General features: G+C 56.7%; 8 protein-coding genes across 8 annotated transcripts; 4 read left to right on the forward strand and 4 right to left on the reverse strand.

Annotated features, from left to right (window-relative positions):
* The first annotated feature begins 1,011 nt into the window (after positions 1-1,011).
* WHR41_07800 (uncharacterized protein) lies at positions 1,012-3,149 on the forward strand. Its single transcript, XM_069376404.1, has 4 exons — positions 1,012-1,353; positions 1,415-1,519; positions 1,577-1,801; positions 1,858-3,149. The coding sequence occupies exons 1-4, from the start codon at positions 1,144-1,146 to the stop codon at positions 2,638-2,640; spliced, it is 1,323 nt and encodes a 440-aa protein (XP_069226737.1). The 5' UTR covers positions 1,012-1,143; the 3' UTR covers positions 2,641-3,149.
* A 147-nt stretch (positions 3,150-3,296) lies between these two features.
* Positions 3,297-5,205, reverse strand: WHR41_07801 (uncharacterized protein; the record flags this gene model as incomplete). Its single annotated transcript, XM_069376405.1, has 3 exons — positions 3,297-4,344; positions 4,397-4,685; positions 4,746-5,205. 3 exons carry the CDS (start codon positions 5,203-5,205, stop codon positions 3,585-3,587), a joined length of 1,509 nt encoding a protein of 502 aa, XP_069226736.1. The 3' UTR covers positions 3,297-3,584.
* A 1,678-nt stretch (positions 5,206-6,883) lies between these two features.
* On the reverse strand, positions 6,884-8,416 carry WHR41_07802 (uncharacterized protein; the record flags this gene model as incomplete). The annotated part of the gene is made up of 1 exon (XM_069376406.1): positions 6,884-8,416. The coding sequence occupies one exon, from the start codon at positions 8,414-8,416 to the stop codon at positions 6,884-6,886; it is 1,533 nt and encodes a 510-aa protein (XP_069226735.1).
* Positions 8,417-8,780: 364 nt separating this feature from the next.
* On the reverse strand, positions 8,781-10,436 carry WHR41_07803 (uncharacterized protein; the record flags this gene model as incomplete). Its single annotated transcript, XM_069376407.1, has 1 exon — positions 8,781-10,436. The coding sequence occupies one exon, from the start codon at positions 10,434-10,436 to the stop codon at positions 8,781-8,783; it is 1,656 nt and encodes a 551-aa protein (XP_069226734.1).
* Positions 10,437-10,672: 236 nt separating this feature from the next.
* On the forward strand, positions 10,673-11,776 carry WHR41_07804 (uncharacterized protein). The gene is made up of 2 exons (XM_069376408.1): positions 10,673-10,899; positions 10,963-11,776. Exons 1-2 carry the CDS (start codon positions 10,888-10,890, stop codon positions 11,680-11,682), a joined length of 732 nt encoding a protein of 243 aa, XP_069226741.1. The 5' UTR covers positions 10,673-10,887; the 3' UTR covers positions 11,683-11,776.
* Positions 11,742-14,441, reverse strand: WHR41_07805 (uncharacterized protein). Its single transcript, XM_069376409.1, has 4 exons — positions 14,028-14,441; positions 12,725-13,518; positions 12,095-12,663; positions 11,742-12,037 (listed from the first exon to the last, which is right to left on the reverse strand). Exons 1-4 carry the CDS (start codon positions 14,075-14,077, stop codon positions 12,014-12,016), a joined length of 1,437 nt encoding a protein of 478 aa, XP_069226740.1. The 5' UTR covers positions 14,078-14,441; the 3' UTR covers positions 11,742-12,013.
* Positions 14,442-16,455: 2,014 nt separating this feature from the next.
* WHR41_07806 (uncharacterized protein) lies at positions 16,456-16,917 on the forward strand (the record flags this gene model as incomplete). The annotated part of the gene is made up of 1 exon (XM_069376410.1): positions 16,456-16,917. One exon carries the CDS (start codon positions 16,456-16,458, stop codon positions 16,915-16,917), a length of 462 nt encoding a protein of 153 aa, XP_069226739.1.
* Positions 16,918-16,970: 53 nt separating this feature from the next.
* On the forward strand, positions 16,971-17,625 carry nuo-12.3 (NADH-ubiquinone oxidoreductase 12 kDa subunit, mitochondrial). Its single transcript, XM_069376411.1, has 2 exons — positions 16,971-17,347; positions 17,432-17,625. The coding sequence occupies exons 1-2, from the start codon at positions 17,122-17,124 to the stop codon at positions 17,509-17,511; spliced, it is 306 nt and encodes a 101-aa protein (XP_069226738.1). The 5' UTR covers positions 16,971-17,121; the 3' UTR covers positions 17,512-17,625.
* Positions 17,626-18,081: the final 456 nt, after the last annotated feature.

The raw sequence follows: 18,081 nt of genomic DNA on the forward strand, positions 1-18,081 counted from the left end.
GTGCTCGAAAGACAAATGGCAAGCGGCAGGGTCGTGCTCGGAACGCCTCTCCTTTCAGAGAAAGCGATCGACATACACACAACTCGGAAACAGCGCCGCTGCGAGCTGCAGTCAAGGTTTCGAGGCTTGCCGATGACCGCCACGGTCAGTCCACAAGTGACGAGTGCCCGAACTATGCATAGAGGTCGGCAATTGTGCGTGCAACCTTGAGTCATTGCGGCTTTGAACTCCCATCAGCCCCATGGGCCAGTCCGCTTTGCAACACAAGGATCCTGTGGCTGACAAGGATGGCGTTGAGCTGGTAGTGATGTGGAGTCGAGCAGAGGCCGGTGCTCCAACGTTCCACTTTGCGTCGTCCCCGTCCCGTCACGGTCCGCCATACGCGAGTGTCAGGGCCTCAACTCCCCTCGGATTACTCGTGGGGTCGAGGAAATCCGGCGTCGTCTACCATCCTTCCGAGATGGCGGAGACATGGGCCATCAGTTCGACCCTCCGAGCTGTCCCGAGGGGGCGTCTATAGCGAAACACCGCCGTCGACCTGCGCGCACATGATGGCATGATCGCGCGAGCGACGCGACTTAGATACGATGATAATTTATTCGAATTGATGCACGGTCGTGATGCGCATTCCCACTTGCGAACGCCTCTATAACAGTGGGCGCCGGCGTAAGCGGCGCTCGCTTACGCTTGGTGCAAACTCTGGGAGCGAGAGCAGCTTGGACGTGCGTGTCAAGTTGTCAACCGGCGCGGTGTCATGTCCTTCTCATCTCCCAACGTCTGCATTGGCTCTCCGCCGTTGCTGACAGCCCCTCGCCTCGGTACCTGTACGGCGCCTGTATGATCCAGCGCCCGTCACCGCCCTATGATAGGATTGACGGTCACGCCAGGCCAAACTCAACTCTGGTCACGTCGGCGACTGCGCGTTTTAGCTTGGGCGAAAACCCTTTGGCGATCGCCCTCCGCATACGTCCTCAGGTCGTGGGCCGGAGGCCCGCCCGTCTGGCCTTGAGCTTGTTGATCCTTGGTAGGTGCAACTTCAACTGCGTGTCTCATGCATCCTTCTGTCAAACGACTCAACCTGGTCTCCTTTTGATGCGCCGTACGTTGTATCTCTCCGCCCAAGGAGCCCATGCGGGCTGAGCGATGTCGACGCAAAACCTCGAGTTGCATGTGCCGGATGGATACTACCCGCCCTACGCCGCGGTCACCGACACAGATCATGGCGCATTCATAATCATCGCCGTCGCGCTGGGCTTGACATTCGTCTTGGTTTCAAGCTCAATCCGCCTATTCTTGCGAATCAGTTTCTCCCAGAGAGCCGGCTTGGACGATACATTCCTCGTCGCAGCCACCGTGAGTCGCCACGTCCTGATTAAGTCCAGCAATATGGATACACTTCTAACACGGGAATCAGATTCTTGGTGTCATTCAAGGATGCATTTTACTGGGTGCATGCTCGCGTGGTCTAGGCAAAACCATCGGCCTCCTCACTGAGAGTGCGATTGACAGCATAGAAAGAGTAACTCACGTCCATCTGCACAAAGCACCTCGTAACAATCGCTTACCCTTAATGCAGTCGTTCTATGCCAGCAACATCTTCGTCACGCTCTCCCTGGCACTCTCAAGATGCTGCGTACTCATCTTTATCCTGCGCTTGACACCCATCGAATCACATAGACGGGTGGCGTACGGTATCATCATCGCGACAGCCCTGTGGGCTTTCGGCGCAGTCTTTGCTGCTGCGCTCCAATGCGATCCATCTCAGCCATGGAATTTGGTCGGACAGCAATGCGGCCATGTGGTAGGTCCAATATGGCAACTTGATCCTGGCATGTCCCACTGACGTTTCGCCCCAAGTACACCCGCCTCAAAGCCGTCTGCATAATCGACGCCGTCCTCGAAGCCGCTCTAGTAGCCTGCACAGCCTTCATGGTCCGGCCTCTCAAAACCACCCTCTCCAACAAATTCATCGTTGTCTTCGTCTTCAGCTTCCGCCTCCCGATCATCGTCCTTATTGCCCTCCGGCTCTACTTCTTCGACCCCGTCAATCTGACCGGTAACTTCACCTTCCACGAAACCCTCTACATCACCTTCACCCAAACGCAAGTCAACTACTCCCTCATCAGCGCCACGATCCCCAACCTCCGCCCCATCATCAACAACCTCAACACCCACTACGGCGCCATGGGCGAATCCACTCTCTCCGGCTCCTACAACTCCCGCTCGACCTCCAACCCCCAGGCCTCCCGCAACGCGACGAACTCCAACTCCCAGTCCCGCTCCCGCCGCCGCAGCAGCATCTTCGCCATCGGCCCTCTCAAGCGCCTCGCCTCCAAAAGCCGCGATAGCGCCCAGAGCAGCGCTAAGAACCCCGGCGGCAGCAGCGGGAGCAGAAGCCAGGGCTGCGACGGCATGCTGGAGCTCGAGACGGTGCCGAGCATTGGCACGCAGGCCGTGGAGACGGGCTCGAGCGTGCGCGTGCACGCCGGCAATCGAGGCTGGCCTAGAGAGGCGGAGGAGGGAACCCTGCCGCCCAGGTCGAGGGGCGGGGATGCGAGCAGTGCGGTTAGTGGGGAGAGCCAGAGGATGACCATTCGCAAAGAGGTCGATATTCACGTGGACAGCGGCGGGAATCGATGAGTACGGCTTAACGAGCAGGAATGGAATCCGGGACACCAATGAGCTGGACCACGGCCTGTGCGAAAGACCCTTGAGCATACCCAAAAGCACTGCGCCGAAGCAAAGCTTCTGATGTCAGTGGAGCCGGCCCTGCCTGCGCGCAACAGAAACGAACGTGCTTCCGGACTCCCTTACGTCCATGTCCCGACGTCGAGCAGAAGATCTCTCCCAAAAAGGATCGCCGCTGCTGTCTGGGCCTTCCATCCCAGATCGACCACAAAGATTCCCACAGGCTCTTTCGAAGAGCACGCACTCCCACCGCCGCCGCTGCCGAGCCACGCCATGAGCGTGCGCCAGACGACCAGCACGGCTCCAGACGCCCGAGGACTGCAAAAATCACCGCGGAAGAACGAGAGACGAGACAACAGAAGACAAACGCGCATCTTCGCTGATTACTTGGTCAGCATTTGATTACAACAGACATAGATACCCAGCCCATAGCATATTCGAATTTAATACTTTGAACTCCATTCCTGCTCACAGGAGTCAGACCTGCAACGATAATAATTTCGATCAGTAGCATAGCCTTTACTGCATTTTACAACAGCGGTTTGGGGAGGGCTGTCAGGGAGGCGAGCTCGACTTCAGTCTTGAGTCAAGTCTCACGGGCATCGGCGCAAGGAGGAGTGTAGTCAGTTCAAACCGAGTATGTGAAGTGTTGCTCATCTATCGAATACAGCGTCCAACGGCCACAACACCAGTCCTCCCAATGCTCCGCACGGAAAGGAGGCAGCCCGCTATCCAGATGATGACAAGGGTACAGAGAAACGAAGCGAAGCGAACGAAAACAAATGCATTGCAGACAAACCCCAGCACGCCCAGCGCACATGCTTGTTTCCTCAGGAAACCAGAATATGCGGCGCAACAAGGCTCTTCCTCTCCTCTCCTCTCCCCTACTTGTATCTTCAGCCCGACTTCTTCTTATTCTTCCCCTCCTCCTTCCCCTCCCACCACTCGCTAATCCCGTCCTTGAACTTCTCCCACAAGCTCCTGTTCAGCCGATTGCTCAGCTGGCGGAAATTGTACATCTCGCCCCAGCAGTCGCGGCCCCACTCGCAACCCGCCATGTTGACGAGGAAGTCGCGCTCGCTCTCCTGGTAATGCACGCCCTGGATCCCGCACTCCTGGGGGTCGTCGGTGGCCTTCAGGGAAGCACACCCGCCCTTCGGCAGCCCCTTGTCGTCGCCGCAGGCGCCCTGCGGGAACGCGTTGATGCTGCGCTGCGGGATGAAGGCCGTGTGCGGGCGGATCCAGGGCTGGTTGGTGTAGATGTACTCCAGCGCGTCCTGCTCCTTGTGCTCCCACTCCATGTGGCGCTGCTCGTAGAAGACCGGGTCCCACCAGACGTCGAGCAGGCGGTCGGACCAGGCGGAGCGGCGCACGAAGAAGGAGCCGAGGTTGAAGCCGCCGCAGTCCTGCGGGACGATGAGGTTGATGCTCTCCGGGAGGTTGTCGCCGACGGGGCTGGAGGTGAGGGGGTCGAGGTAGTTTTGGTATTCGGGGGAGTCGGGGTCGCCCGAGGTGCCGTTGGGCGGGTGGTGGACGTTGAGCGGGTTGTAGACGTTGATGTCGCGGTAGGTGGTGGCACCGAGGTCGTTGAAGATGTGTTTTTGGAGGGAGTAGCTGGGCTCCATTACGAAGGTGTTGAGGTCGAGCCACCAGAACCTGAGGGTGTTAGCAATACGCCAGTGAATGAGACTCTCACGGCCAAACTCACCATTCAGCATCGGGGTACTTCCGCATGCTGTTCCGGATCACATCGACCTTCTCCCAGCTCTCTCGCCACTCGTGCGCGTAGCGCTTCTTCGTGCTCATGTCGACGATCTCCAACTCATATCCCCACTCCGCCGCGTACTTCTTCTTGTTCTTCACGCTGTCTCTTTCGATCGCCCACTCTCTCGCGCCTTTCCACTCCATCACACCTCCCCCTTGATTCGCGCCCAGTATTATGACAAACTTCGAGCCGCCGCCGAACATAGACGATCTCCTGTACCAGTACGTGATAGCTGTTTCACCAGAGTCAGCGCGCAACCCGCCATCTCAAAAGTCTCAAGTGTCATCCTTACGCTTGCTGAACCAAAGCAACACCGCCAGAAACGCCAAAACAACCAGCGCGAGGTACTTCCTCCTCCTCGACAGCAACAGCGCGATCCGCGCAGGCACGTCCTTCCACGAACCCCCCAAACCCCCTCGTCTCCCCCTCCCCAGCTTCTCCTTCTCCGCGAACCGGTCCTCCTGCCCGCCGTGCGCAAAGTACGGTAACGACTCGCTCAGCTTGCGCATGTGCCGGCTGAAGAAGCCCTTGTTCTGGCTCTGATAGCTGGGGTATCCGTTGACGCGCGCGCTGTTGGCCTTGGCCGAGGCCCAGGTCACGCCGCCGCCGCCGCCGCCGCCCGGCGACTCGAGGCCGCCGTAGGCCTTGCGCGGGCTGCGGCTGCGGCCGTTGCTGTCGTCGTAGGGAGTAGTCAAGCCGGGGCTGCTCCAGCCGCCTTCGCGGCGCGGCGAGGGCGAGCGCGAGAGCGACATGGGCTGCTGCTGCTGCTGTGCGCCGCGCGGGCGGTGCGAGGAGAGGTAGTGCGAGTCGTCGTCTTCTTCTTCGTGGAAGGGCGTGGAGCCGAAGGTCGGCGAGAGGGTCTTTGCGCTGGTGGAGTCGGTCACGGGCGCATGGAGGTTGCGGCTGCTCAGGCGGCGGCGGTGCGAGGTGCCGGCCTCTGCGGTGGATGGGGAGAAGGCCACGTTGTTCGGGCGCGGCGGGACACCGCTGCGGGTCGAGGGCAGCGGTGGTGGCGGTGGTGAGGGTGGTGGTGGCGGCGCGGGCGTAATTGGGTTTGAGGATGGATGCCCTGAAGAAGGTTCAGGCGCGGGTTATTTTTGGCCGGCTCGGTGGAGGCGTCGGTGGAGGCGGTGGTGGGTGGTATAGAGCTGCAGAGCGGACGCGGAGCGAGGCCGAAGAATGCGGGCAGGAGCAGGACGGTGGCTGCCGCCGAGCTGTCACGACACGTGTGGTGACAGCAGAGGGATGCGACGAGGTGTCTGCGGTGTCTTGCAGCTGCAAACGACTTGCGAGAAAGACAAGGCGGAAAGGGATGGGGCCGTCGGCGGTGATTGCAGCGGCGGGAGAGGCGTCTCGTGAAGAATCAATGGATGCCGCCAAGCGATATGTACCGCATGCAATGTACAGCTGCTGCTTGACTGCCTACTAGTCAAGCGGAGGACCGATAGGCAGGGCAAGGCCGCAGGAGGACGACGCAGCAGATGGCACAAGACAATCTCCTGACGTTTCCCGCAAGACACACACACGCAGCACCGCAGTCAGCAGCTCTGCGCGCTCCCTTGTACTCTCTGTCTGTACCGCTGGCCTGTACCACGACGGGCGGGCAAATCTCACGTCGCCCCTTGCCCAGTCCCTAGACACCAGCGCGGGTGGGGAGAAGTGGCTCCAGGGCTCAAGAGAGATGCGCCAGCGGGACCCCTGCCGGCGAGAGAAATGAGCCGCTCGTGGACGGCGAAAAGCGTAAAATGTGTATCTCGCAAAATTGCCCGAAAACCCTTTATTTTCAGCCGGACCACGAGCTTGCTGAGTACTGCGCGTGTCAGATGTGCAGTCAGCCACTTCGATTACCTTATTGACCAACTGCGCCTCAAGCGCGTGTACGCTATACCTACAAGCCTGCGGTCGGCAGGTCAGAATCGAGACGCGGTGGCCACGCGTGTCGCTGGCCGATCACCGCTGATCAACGTGAAACGACGTGAATTGGGATTGCGCAAACCTCCCATCTATTCGGAATCCAAGTTTCGCAAGGACTTTCGTACTCTTAGGGCTAGTCTCGATTTTTCTTTGTTGCATTCAGCCTTCGCCTAAGCCATCCAAATCACCTATATTGAGGTCCGTATTCGTGTGCGGTGGAGCCGCGATGGAGCGCCACAGGCGAGGCTGACTGTGAACGATCGGAGACGGAGTTATTGCAAGCGTAGTCAAACATCGATGTCTGCGCAGGAAGTAATCAATCTGGTATCATATGCTATGTCTTTAAAAAATGTGTACTATGCCAAAAGTCATGCGAGTCGTGTACAGTTGAGAAGCGAACCACGTCCTTCATCCCATTCCCTCTCTTCGTTCTCATGTCCTGGTTGTTGCTCAAATTCCGTCTCTTCAACCAATGTGCCATATCCCAACATTCTGTTTGTCCTGTCCTTCCATCTCCTAATACCACCCATCCCCCTCCTCACCCAACTTCTCATTCTTCGGATTCAGACTCGCCATCCTCTGCCCAGGAATGCTGCCCGAAATCCTACTCTCAAAAACACCACTCACCGCCCTCCTGCCCACGCGACTGAAGCTCTCAAACTCCGGCGCCCCCTCGCCCGCACTGCTCTTCAGCCCGTTGATCGCCAGCCACTCCGGGCTCGTGTACGGGTTCCTGCCGTCGCCCAGATCCGCCCAGCGCGTCACGACGATCGAGTGCTTGAACTGGAACACGGGGTCGCTCTTGTCCTCGCACATCTGCACCTCCACCAGGTACTCCGAGGGGCACTCCGGGCAGCGGCGCGCGGGCCGGCAGGTGTCGCAGCCGGTGACGATGAAGTTGGGGTGCGCGGCGGAGCGGGAGATCTTGGGGGCGCGCTTGATCTGCGCGAGGTAGGGGTCCGGGCGGCGCGGGATGTGCGAGAGCGCGCACTTGCAGATCTTGGTGAGGACGCCGTCGCGCCAGTGCGCGCAGACGGAGAAGAAGGGCGTGAACTCCTCGCGGTCGTAGAGGAGGTGGCGCTCGGCGGTGGGCGCGAGGTCCGGGGGCGCGAAGGTCGTCGAGACGACGCGCATGAGCAGGTGCCCGTCGTGCACCATGAAGCGCGTGCGGTGCTTCCAGGTCGAGTCCTTGCATTTCCAGTGTCGTTGCAGGTCGTCGTGGGAGATGCCGAAGCGGGCGCCGTAGTCGGACTCGCGGAGGGCGAGTTGCATGAAGTAGTAAGGGAGTTCGCGGCCGTGCGCGATGCGTGTTCGAGGTAGGACGGTGTTGCGGACGTTGGGGCAGTCGTAGATGGGTCGTGAAACGAATTGTGAGTGAAGGCTTTCCTGGCCTGGGTTTGTGCGACGGTGGTAGGAAGCGCAAGGGAAGCAGAAGAGGTCGTCTGGCCATCTGTTGTCGTATGCGCGTTGGACGAACTTGATCCTCAGATTACGGTTTTCTGGTAAGTTCATTACCTTGAGTGCAGCATTGCCCAGCTTTTCGTTGATGGTCTTTGTTGCAAGGGTGAGACTGGCAGCGTCGACGGCGTCCAGATGTGAGCAGATGCGCATCCATATCTCGTCAGGAAGGATGGCCACCCTTCGTTCGGCACTCTCGTCAAGTTTTCCAGCCATCTTAGCCATTTCTTTCGAGTCGAAGTAAGGATCTCGCAGTTTTCGGATGTCGTAACCAGCCTGATCCGCCAACGAGTCAAAAGAGTCATGGTGAGCGAGTCGGTGCATCATGTCAGTGTGGTCAACCTTGTCAACCAACGTGTCGCCATCGAAGGCAGAGTACTCCCGCTCTCCGAGTTCGTTAATGTCGCCATGGTCATCACTCCCTCGTTTGATCTGATTCGGATGGGCGCGTTTTCGTCGCCTCTCGGCATCTCTGGCGTTCTGTTTGTCGATAGATTTCTGCGTGTAGGCATTTTTTGACCGGATCTTGGCGCTAATGCCGAGGACGAGTTTCGCAGGCCAGCTTCCCAAATGAGGCGTGTTCCAATCCATCGCGCTCGGCTAGTGCGCGAGGTCGTGTGCCACAGACAGATGCAAGGGTCCGGGATTGTGCGGATAGCGAGCGGCTATCACTGCACGACTTCACCAACGCGATGTGCGACAGGCCAGACTTTTACGCGCTGCGATGTGAAGGGGTTATCAGAAACCGGTGAGTAGCAGCGCGACGGCGAGGTGGAAGACTTCAAATGAAGTTCTTCCAGCCATGCCGCGTTGCGCATCATTGCGGAGCACGGCCCCGGCCACATCCGGCCGTGACCTCAAAACGCTCCACAATTCGGTCAGAGGAAAGGATTGAAATGCTGGGTGATCACCCCACAATCTTCGATCTAAGCATATGACCAAGCAACGCTTTCTCCTATTGACTACCGTCGTGTTTGATCCCAGACTCTTCGAAAAAACCGGCCTGACCCAGCGCCTTAATGACTTGCAGCGCCAAACGGTCGTCGCCCTGTTGCTCTTGCTCAAGTAATCGCTCAAAAATAGTCTTGCGCTCATCTTTCTTCGGATCGAGTTTGGGCGCATACCGGTCGAATGCCGGCTTATCCTGCTGGGGTTGAGCAGGTCGTGCAGACGGTGCTTTGCTGGACAGCTCGTGCCGGTATCTGCAAGCGTCACCGTCGCGACATCTACCACTGGCCGAAAAATACCTGCACAGCTGTCGCGGTGCTCCAGGTGCAGCGGAAGCCAGCGGCTTCGAGCTGACTTGCTCCGGTGGCCCGCTGTCATCCGAATCCGAGTCAGAAGATTCTGCCTCGCTCTCAGGCGATTCGGCGGTAGCTTCTTGTGCGTCACCTTCGTCGTCAGTCTCATCCATGTCAATGCCTGGAAGTACTTTTGGTACATCCTGCATGGGCTCATCTGAAGTAGATTGCTGCGTTCCTGTGATCGCGTTGGATTCGGCATCCGCGCCAGCAGGCCGCTGATCATTTTCGTTAATGACCTCAATCATGGATGTATCATTCGTCACTGCCGCCGCTTTTGACGGTCCATGACTTGACATGGTGTCAGACGGGCCAGCGGCCTTTTCAGACTGTTCGAGGTTTGTAGCGAGCGGTTCCTGACGCGCTTCGTCGGGCTGCTTCGCCGGCTCACGCAAAGACCTCGTCTTGGCTTCAACGTGCCTGTTTCGAGGCGCCTGGTGCAACTTCGCAACAGCAGCCAACAACCGCTTCCGCTCCCCGCCCACTCGTAGTCTCTCAGTTTCTTTCTGAGAAACTCGATCGTTTGTCGGAAACTGCTTGCGACGTTCTTCCTTCCAAGCGGCCAGATCAGCTTCGTTGTTCAAAGTCATGACCTCGCCATTGTGCTCGAAAGTCAGTTTCGTGCCCAGCTCGGCGAACTGAGCTTCCTCGTCGACGTCCTCGTCTTCGCTGTCAGAGGGGTAAGCAGGCGGGGCGCCATCCTGTGGTGTGAGTCCTAGTGCTTTCGACCCTGGTCTGGTGCTAGGCCCCGATCGCGGCGCAGGAACATTGCTAGGGGTCCGAGCTGGTTCAGCGGATGCAGCAGTTGGGAAGATGGGTGCACCAAAGCTGGGTACAGAAGGTGCGGTCTGTGGGCCAGGCTTCTTTTCACGTGGTTGCTGAGGGCCTCTCAATGCATCGAGTTTGCGCTTGTGTCCCGCTTGGTTTCGAGCTGGCCCATCGTTCGACTGAGTGTGAGTTGGAGTAGCGTTGGCATTCCCATATTGTCTTTGCCCAGTGAAATTGGGGTTAATGTAAGATCCTGGTGGTGGTGGTTGTGCGCTCGTCTGAAACGTCTGAGGTCCTTGACGCGAGTTCTGCCATTGCGTCGAAGCAATTCCAGACTGCGGATTGCTGTAATTTGTGGGCTCGAAATTGGGATTTCCACGTCCGCGGCCGCGACCTGATCCTCGACCTCGAGCATCAAAACCACCACGTCCACGACCTCCACGACCAGATTGTTGTGAGTACTCGTAGTCTGGCTGCTGGCTCTGCTGCGCTGGCTTTGGCGGAGGCGGAGGCGGAGGTGGAAAAGAAAAACCCCCTGCCATGTTGAGCGAAATATCCTTCCAATCAACGGCTCAACAGAGTACACGCAAGTTTGAAACAAAGTCTCTTTGCTAGAACGGAGATGTCTTCGCTTGATGTGGTCGTCGGATATGTATCGTTCGCAAGATGAAGATCTCGAAAGTTGGTTCGGCAGGAAGGTGAAGTGCTCGGCTTGCCTGCCGATTGGCTGCAGCAGGCTCAAGCGCAGCGAACTTCAGCGAGTCGAATCTTCACTTCATGCAGAGCGAACGGGAATCATGACCTAACAGAGTATCGGTGTGAATATTGAAACCGAAAGTAAGACATCAGATGAAGCACCACATGACACGACTTTCATGACGGAGAGCAATGCTCAGATTTGAGGCCAAACCTCGACAGAAGATTTTACGCAAGCCGCCTCGGTGAACTCGCTCGGACATTTCAAAATATAAAGAATCATACCTCTGTACAAAGATGTATGTCCTGGTACGTCAATATTGAGGATCGAAGAAAACAGCGCGCATGTATCAGTCGCTAATCTTCCCCAAGGTAACCCTCGCGGACGTCGTCCAACTTCCACCTTCAACCTTCCACCTACCCAGCGCGCGCGCAATCGAAGACTGGATCAACACCAAATACGCCGACAAAGTCCTGCACAAAATCGGGCTCTGCGTCGGCTTCCACTCGCTCATCTCCTGCTCCGAAGGCCTGATCGGACACGGCAACGGGATCGTGAACGTGAACGTCGACTTCCGCATGGTCGTCTGGCGGCCCTTCCGCGGCGAGATCCTGCAGGGCACGATCGCGCAGTCGGACGTCAAGGACGGCATCTGGCTGAGCATGGACTTCTTCGAGGACCTCCAGGTGCCGCCGTCGGTGCTGTTCGACCCCAGCGTGTACCAGCAGGAGGGCGAGGACGGGGTATTTGTGTGGCGCAGCGAGAACGCGGAGGCGGAGAATGGGTACGATGAGTACTTCTTCGACCGCAATGAGAAGTGCTTGTGTCGCGTGGAAATGGAGCAGTGGACGGATCTCAGCCCGCAGCTGGCGCAGCAGCAGCAGAGGTTCAGCGCTGGTGGAGGTGGCGAAGAGGAAGAGGCCGCGGAGGAGCCGAGGAAGCAGCCTTACGCGGTACAGGCCAGCATGATGCACTCTGGCCTTGGGCCGAAGCTTTGGTGGCTGGGTGAGGACGATCTCGCACAGGAGGCGCAGGACGAAACGGCAGAAGGAATGGACGTAGACGGCGGGGCAGAGCAGGAGACTGCGTAGCAGATCTCCCGGCACTATAGCGTGGTGTTCAGGCGTTTTCAACCGGCGATTGAAGGAAATGTAGGTATGCAATGGCATTATTTTGATTCGACAATCTTTTTTGACTTCTACTTCACTGCGGGACCAAAAGCGCTCGTCTCACCTTTGGCCTTACCACCATCATCCTTCACGTAGCACATCATGTAACAGTCTAGCCAGGCTGTTGTTTGCTTGCCCACTCGCATTGCGCCACGAAGAACAGAGACCCATGAAATACCCTGACCTTCGCTGCAACCGCCGTGAGGCTGAGGACGCCAAAGCACCAAAGAAGCAACCTCCAAGTCGTCCAGGTCTACAATGCAGAGAAGACGAAAAGCTGTGGTGTGTCAGTTTAGCGTGAAGAAGGCTGTGGCTGCCGTTGGTAGAAGCTTACATTATTCGTAGCAGCGATGGCAATGCTGTCCTCATGGGGATGCCAACTCATGTGCAGGATCTTCTTGTTGAAGTCGATCTGGTCCGCGTCTGTCTCCTTGCGCATGCGCTGCGCACCGCCAGCGGGCGAGCTCGCACGGCTACCCTTCTTGCCGTCCTTACCAGCGCCGGCGTTCATGGGCGTAGGGATACCGACCTTCTTGGCTTTGAAGGCGCTCTTGTCAGCCTGAAGGACGACTTCGGTGTCCTTGTCAGGATCGCTGGGGTAGATCATGAAGTTGTTGTTGTAGGAGCCAGTCATAACGTTCCTCGCATCACCAGAGAAGGTGACCTCAAACTTGTCGAAAATGCTGTCGTTCTCATATGTGTCGCAGAGTCTCGGGCGGAGGTGCTCGTGGATGGGGATAGTCTTGACTGGCTGACGTTCCATGTTGACGTCCCAGATCTTGACCGTGAGGTAGTCACGCGAGAGGATGTAGCGGCCGTCGTGACTGAAACGGACGTCGGAGATGGAAGAGATAATTTCCGAGAAGAATGAGCGAGACGATGGGTCTTCTTCTTGTTCGAACTCTGCGAGACAGTCAGAAATGATCTTACAGACATCGAGATGGATCTCTCTTTCGATACTTACGCTTCGCATGCTCGTCACAGAGAGCCTTTTGCCTCATGTCAGCCAACTTGATCGTGCCCTTGCTAGACGCATACATAAACCAGTTGCAGCTGGTAGGGTGAAACTCGGCAGCGGTGATGACCTCTGTAAGCTCCTCCATGTTCGCAGGCTTGATGTCCACGATGTTGAAGCTCTGATCTTGGATGTTCAGGTTCCACAGGTTTATCCGCAAGTCATCACTGCTAATGAATGTCTCGCCGTCGCTGTTGACGGATATGCTGTTGATGTGGTAGGCGTGCGCATTGGCGTACACTTTCCGCGGTACCGCCGCAACCACAGTGTCGTGATGTGTCATGCGAGGGAATTTGAGGTCTGCCACGGAGCGGAAGTGCTGGTTAGGATACCGCACTGGTCCGCCGCCATTTGCGCCGCTCGCACCAGCCGGAGTCAGCTCTGATGAGAGATTGTTCTCTGCCACCACCTTCAGGGATTTTTCAAACACCTTCCAGAGCTTGATGGTCTTGTCATTTGTTGACAACAGGTAGTGTGACGCATTCTGTCTCTTGCACCACTTGATCTTGTTGATCTTCTCCTCGATCTCCAGGGATTTTAGGTAGTCGAATTCGGGCTCGTGTGACTGGAACTCGGTGTGGAACTTGTACTCGCAGGTCTTCTTGGTTTCGTTACGTTCGAAGAGTACGACTCTGCCACCCTTGTCACCAGTCGCCAGGTAGTTGCCGGTTTGGTCGAACTCGACGGTGGATATTATGTCTGCCTCAGTGATATCTTCTACATCACCTTTGTCACCGAAGCACCTAAAACCGTGTGTCAGCCAATTGTTCCCCAAGCGTTTGCTTTCTCGAAAGTCTGTGCTGCTCAACATGGCGGTGGCCGTACTGAGTAAAGCGCCACGTTGGATTAGGCTTGTGACGCCGATTTTCACAAAGCACTGCGCTGTCATCGCTTGACCCGGAAGCAGAGCTGTCTGATTGATACGACCGGGTAGAGTTCTGGTTTGAAGAGGACTCGAGTATATGGTCGTTGGCCGTCTCGGAACCCGATGACTCCGAGCACGTGAGGGGCTCAGCAAACTCATGACCGTCTTCAGCTCGCTCAGCAGCGCCCTCACGGCCTGCCCGATTCGTACGGTCAAGGAAAGCGCTTCTCATTGCCTTCAACATGCTTGAGTATGGTGGTCAAGCGGCGTGAAGCTCCCGTGTCCGGCCAGAGAGAACAATGAACAGCATAGCAGTACAGTACGGCCACCATCCAGCGATAACAGCAGACAAAGGGATATGCGAGTGTTTGTAGAGGCGGCACTTACTGCGTAAACTTCCAAGTCGGCGGCTGCGAGCCGTCGCCTGCCTCCACCATCTTCCCGGTGCTCGTGCCTGTCGAGCTTGCCGTATCCTTGCGCGGTAACGTAGACTGTCCGGCTTCTGCCGCCAATGGTTCCTTCTTAGTTTGACTTGCTCTTCACCGTCCAGGGATGCAACACTTGTGAAGGGGCGGCGTGCTGCAAGTGTTGGGGTGGTGAGCGGGTGGTTGAAGGCCTGGGGAAGGCAGGGCGGTGTCAGGAGCGGCTAGTCGTCGGGCGCGTGAAGCGTCGGGAGCAGGTATGCTGGATGGGAGCTCGCGATGTGGCGCGTGTGATGCCACTCAGGGCGATGTTGCAAAGCTGCACTTTCACGCAGAGGTATCGAATCGGTGTACTGCCCTGCCTGTGCGAAGAGAGGTTGGTACGTAATGGCGGTCCGGCGAGTTTCTCGTTGCGGGGCTTTGCTTGGGAGAGTGGCAGGTCAGCCGACTCGACGACAACATCTGCCTCTACAACAGCGTCAGCTTGTGTCTCCACTAGGAAACGCCCAGAGTACTATCGAGCAATTAAGATCGTCTCGGTGCTGTCATCATCAGGCGGTCTCAACACCAGCTTCAAAATCAATTTCAATTTCTTGAATACGCCGTAGCGCTTGAAAAAAGGCACTCGATCATGCTATCCTTGAACGTTTGAACGACGTCACAGCAATAAACATAGATCGCGCGATCAACTGCGCTGCACTCAGATGGCCATGTCCACATTGCTAAACGAAGTCTTCACTTTAAGTCTGGCTTTCATGCTTTCGTTCATGGCAAAAAAGGCTTGGATTCACTCACGAAAGCCTACCTCGATGTCGAAATATGATCGGATCTTACTATCTGCGTTGATTTGATTCGCCGATGGAGCGGCACATATCAACTTCGAATATGGCCCCTATCAGCCGTAATAGAGACATCAAGCCTGACGACAACTTGGGTCGATTTAACAAAAGGAAGAAAGGCGTCTTTACATTGCTCTACCAATATGACTGATCCTGCTCAACCTCGCACTCCAACCACTATAATACCGATTCGTCTTCCTGGTGTTTCTCCTCGCATCGACCTCATTCCCAGCCTCCTCAACAACCATCGGCTCCATAACAGCAGGTCTTGTTGTCGCCCTGTCTGGTACAGTGACTTGTGGGCCTGCCGTCACAACGCCGTAGCCGCCATACGCCGGGGCCAAAGGTATCGGCATGGCATTTTTGTTCCAAGGATGAAACTCGTTTCGTCCATCTTTCACACTATAGCCTCTCGAGACTCGCTTGTCCTTGCGCTTTCGTCGGCATCTGCACAAGAGGCACGCGACGATTATGAAGGCCGCTACCAGAACGCAGGTTAGGACGACCAGCCAGATGATGGTTTGACGACTGAGGGCTGCGGGCTTGTGTTCGCTCGAGAAGCTGAAGGGCGAGGCATCTGTTTGTCTTGGTGAGGCTGCCATGGCTACCGATGTAGCGCGTTGGTAGTAGGGTAAGGAAAGCTTTGCTGCCAACGTACGAGTCGTCGGCTTGGAGATGAAGTCCAGCTTCTCGTAGTCAATGTCGTGTTCGATAATCACGCGTTTTATCAGCTCTTGTCAACAGCGAGTGACATCTACAAGATGATCCGATCTTGCAGAAGCGTGCAATGTCCGAATCACAAAGTAGACCAGAGATCTGCAAGAGGCATTGTCCTTTGTCGGCTCAAGCGAGAGTGTCCCAAGAATTTGGACAAAGGAGACCGTCGATGTCTACGCCACTTCCGGTATGATCGTACCATCGCTGAAAGAACCAAGACAAAGAGGATCCTGGCCAGCCTGCCATTCTAGGCTCGACCCAGGAATTTTGAATAGCCCATACCAGAACGGCCGTGCGATTGTTCACCCACTTGGAAGTCGCCTGACAATGCTATTGTTCTCGCAATCACTAGCGGCACGCCGCTGTGAGCAAGCTGGATGCATGAATGGTCTGACAATATCTGCAATCACAATCAATCAAGCCACAATACCGTACTTGAATCCAAAGCGTGATGCGGTCACTGGCCCTACCTGACTCAGCTTAGTCTGCTGTAGCACGAGTGACCAAGCACGTCAACATTTACAGATATTGACGGCAGCCGCACAGCCAACATGCGCAGCTTTCGAACACCCGTGACTTGATACCTAAAGTACCCGTTCTAAAACCCCCGCAAGCAAGCTGTAAAATAGGCCCGCGTGAGAGCTAAAACAAGCCCAGAGCGATCGAACACTGTCTTCAAATCATCATCAGCGCAAACAAAGCCCTTGCACGTAGCATAGCATTCTTGCGAGACAATCCTTTCACGAACAAAGAAAGCAGAAATTGGATAACCAGCTGAGGTCCAACCAAACCTCACACTCTCCGAATCGCACGTGAGCGGCGGAAAACACGATCAACATGTGTTGCCACCGCCTCTACGTCTACACTGTCTGCGGACACTCGGTCTTCTCGCAGAAGCCGCTGATCGAATGCCGCCATGCCTCCATCGAGCCGGGCGAGTACCAGTCCACGGCCTGCGAGCTGATCGCGCACCCCTACCAAAGCTGGAAGTTCGACAGACTCTGCCCGCCGTGCCAGGTACGGCGCGAGGCGCTCATGAGCGGTCTGGAAGCGGCTCAGACGGTCAAGTTCGACGAGTGGAAGTGGAAAGTGTCGTACGGGATGCCGGCGCACGGGAAGGATTTTTGGGGCCGGCGGGCGGAGGAGCGGGAGAAGCGTGAGAAGGAGCTTGAGAAGGAAGTGAAGGCCGAGACTAGGAAAAGCAGAGCATTCTCGTTGAAGAGGAGGAGTACGAGGAAGTCGGCGAAGTCGCCTCGCTCGCCGGCGTTGTCCAAGGATGGAGGCGGGGCTTGGCGCTGACCGGACGGCCATTGGCCCGCGGCTGGCTGGCGGGCGAGCGACTTCACCTTCTCGCGAGCGCGGCTGGCGACGACATTAGACCTCACCTGCTCCCGCGGCGTCGACAACCCTACAAAACACCGCAAAACATAGAGGGCTGCCTCTCTGGAACTTCCTTAACCCACCAATTCCGACGCGCCGGCGACCGACCGCCCCCCAGCAAAAATGCCGACCCCCGAGTCCGAGATGTTCAAGGCGGCCAAGCCTACCGTCCCGCCCACCTTCGACGGTGTCGACTACGACGACAACAAGGCGCTCAAGGCCGCACAGGACGCCGTGATCAGAGAGCAGTGGGTGCAGAGCATGATGGCGCGATTGGTGCGGGAGGAGCTGGGCAAGTGCTACTACCGAGAGGGCGTGAACCACCTGGAGAAGTGCGGACACCTGAGAGGTAAGAGCATTGAGTATCCCAGATTTGGGCGGAAAGCATGGTGTTTGGAGATTCTGGGCTGACATGTCGTTTTTCTCTCCACAGACCGGTATCTCCAGCAGCTCCAGCACTCGAAGGTCAAGGGTTACCTGTTCCAGCAGCAGAACTACGTGCCCAAGGAGTAGAAGGACGCGCAGGGTGCGGAGAGATTGCATGAAAATGTATAACAGTATGCAAAACGGATACAAAGGAATGTAAATGAAGAGCTCGCGTGCGCGCGGGAGTGTTTTTTCTTTTTGGGCTATTTCACCATATGACCCAATGGCTTGTCGCAGAGCTCTTCAGCTCGCAGTCGTGAGCTTTATGTGCTTTGCTCATGTGCCCGACCGTCGGCAAAGCTTTCATGGCTCGAAATCTAGCAGCGGAGTTTTTGGGCGGAGGACGGTGAGAAGTGCATCTGCGGCAGAAATCCCTCCACTATGACGAGAAGCGTGCTTGCCGCTATCAATCATCGTGTGCGAAAGTATAAGGCAGCTCTGCCCTATTGTGAGCCCTTGCTAAACGTCTCCAAACTCTACAATTGCGCGTTGGCCTTGGTGCATGGGTCAGGCATGAGCAACAAAGCAGCTCAGCGAATGAAGATTGCCCCAGTCATTAACTTGGTACGTGAAGGCTCTACTTCCGAGTGCAGCTTTGAAATAGATTGCAGGCTCCGTGTCACAGGACTCTCAATGCAGGCTGTTCGGCATTTGCTT

This window comes from Cladosporium halotolerans (assembly GCF_011745625.1).
Source record: "Cladosporium halotolerans strain TM138-S3 chromosome Unknown Sca33, whole genome shotgun sequence".
NCBI lineage: Eukaryota > Fungi > Ascomycota > Dothideomycetes > Cladosporiales > Cladosporiaceae > Cladosporium > Cladosporium halotolerans.

Excerpts from the sequence above, each read along its gene's own strand:
- WHR41_07800 (XM_069376404.1), top strand. The coding sequence starts at position 1,144 with ATGTCGACGCAAAACCTCGAGTTGCATGTGCCGGATGGATACTACCCG. Across the intron at positions 1,520-1,576 it reads CGATTGACAGCATAGAAAGA|TCGTTCTATGCCAGCAACAT; the intron begins GTAACTCACGTC and ends CCCTTAATGCAG. Across the intron at positions 1,802-1,857 it reads GACAGCAATGCGGCCATGTG|TACACCCGCCTCAAAGCCGT; the intron begins GTAGGTCCAATA and ends TTTCGCCCCAAG.
- WHR41_07805 (XM_069376409.1), bottom strand. The coding sequence starts at position 14,077 with ATGGTGGAGGCAGGCGACGGCTCGCAGCCGCCGACTTGGAAGTTTACG. Across the intron at positions 12,664-12,724 it reads CTGTGACGAGCATGCGAAGC|AGTTCGAACAAGAAGAAGAC; the intron begins GTAAGTATCGAA and ends ACTGTCTCGCAG. Across the intron at positions 12,038-12,094 it reads CCATCGCTGCTACGAATAAT|CTTTTCGTCTTCTCTGCATT; the intron begins GTAAGCTTCTAC and ends GACACACCACAG.
- nuo-12.3 (XM_069376411.1), top strand. The coding sequence starts at position 17,122 with ATGCCGACCCCCGAGTCCGAGATGTTCAAGGCGGCCAAGCCTACCGTC. Across the intron at positions 17,348-17,431 it reads GAAGTGCGGACACCTGAGAG|ACCGGTATCTCCAGCAGCTC; the intron begins GTAAGAGCATTG and ends TTCTCTCCACAG.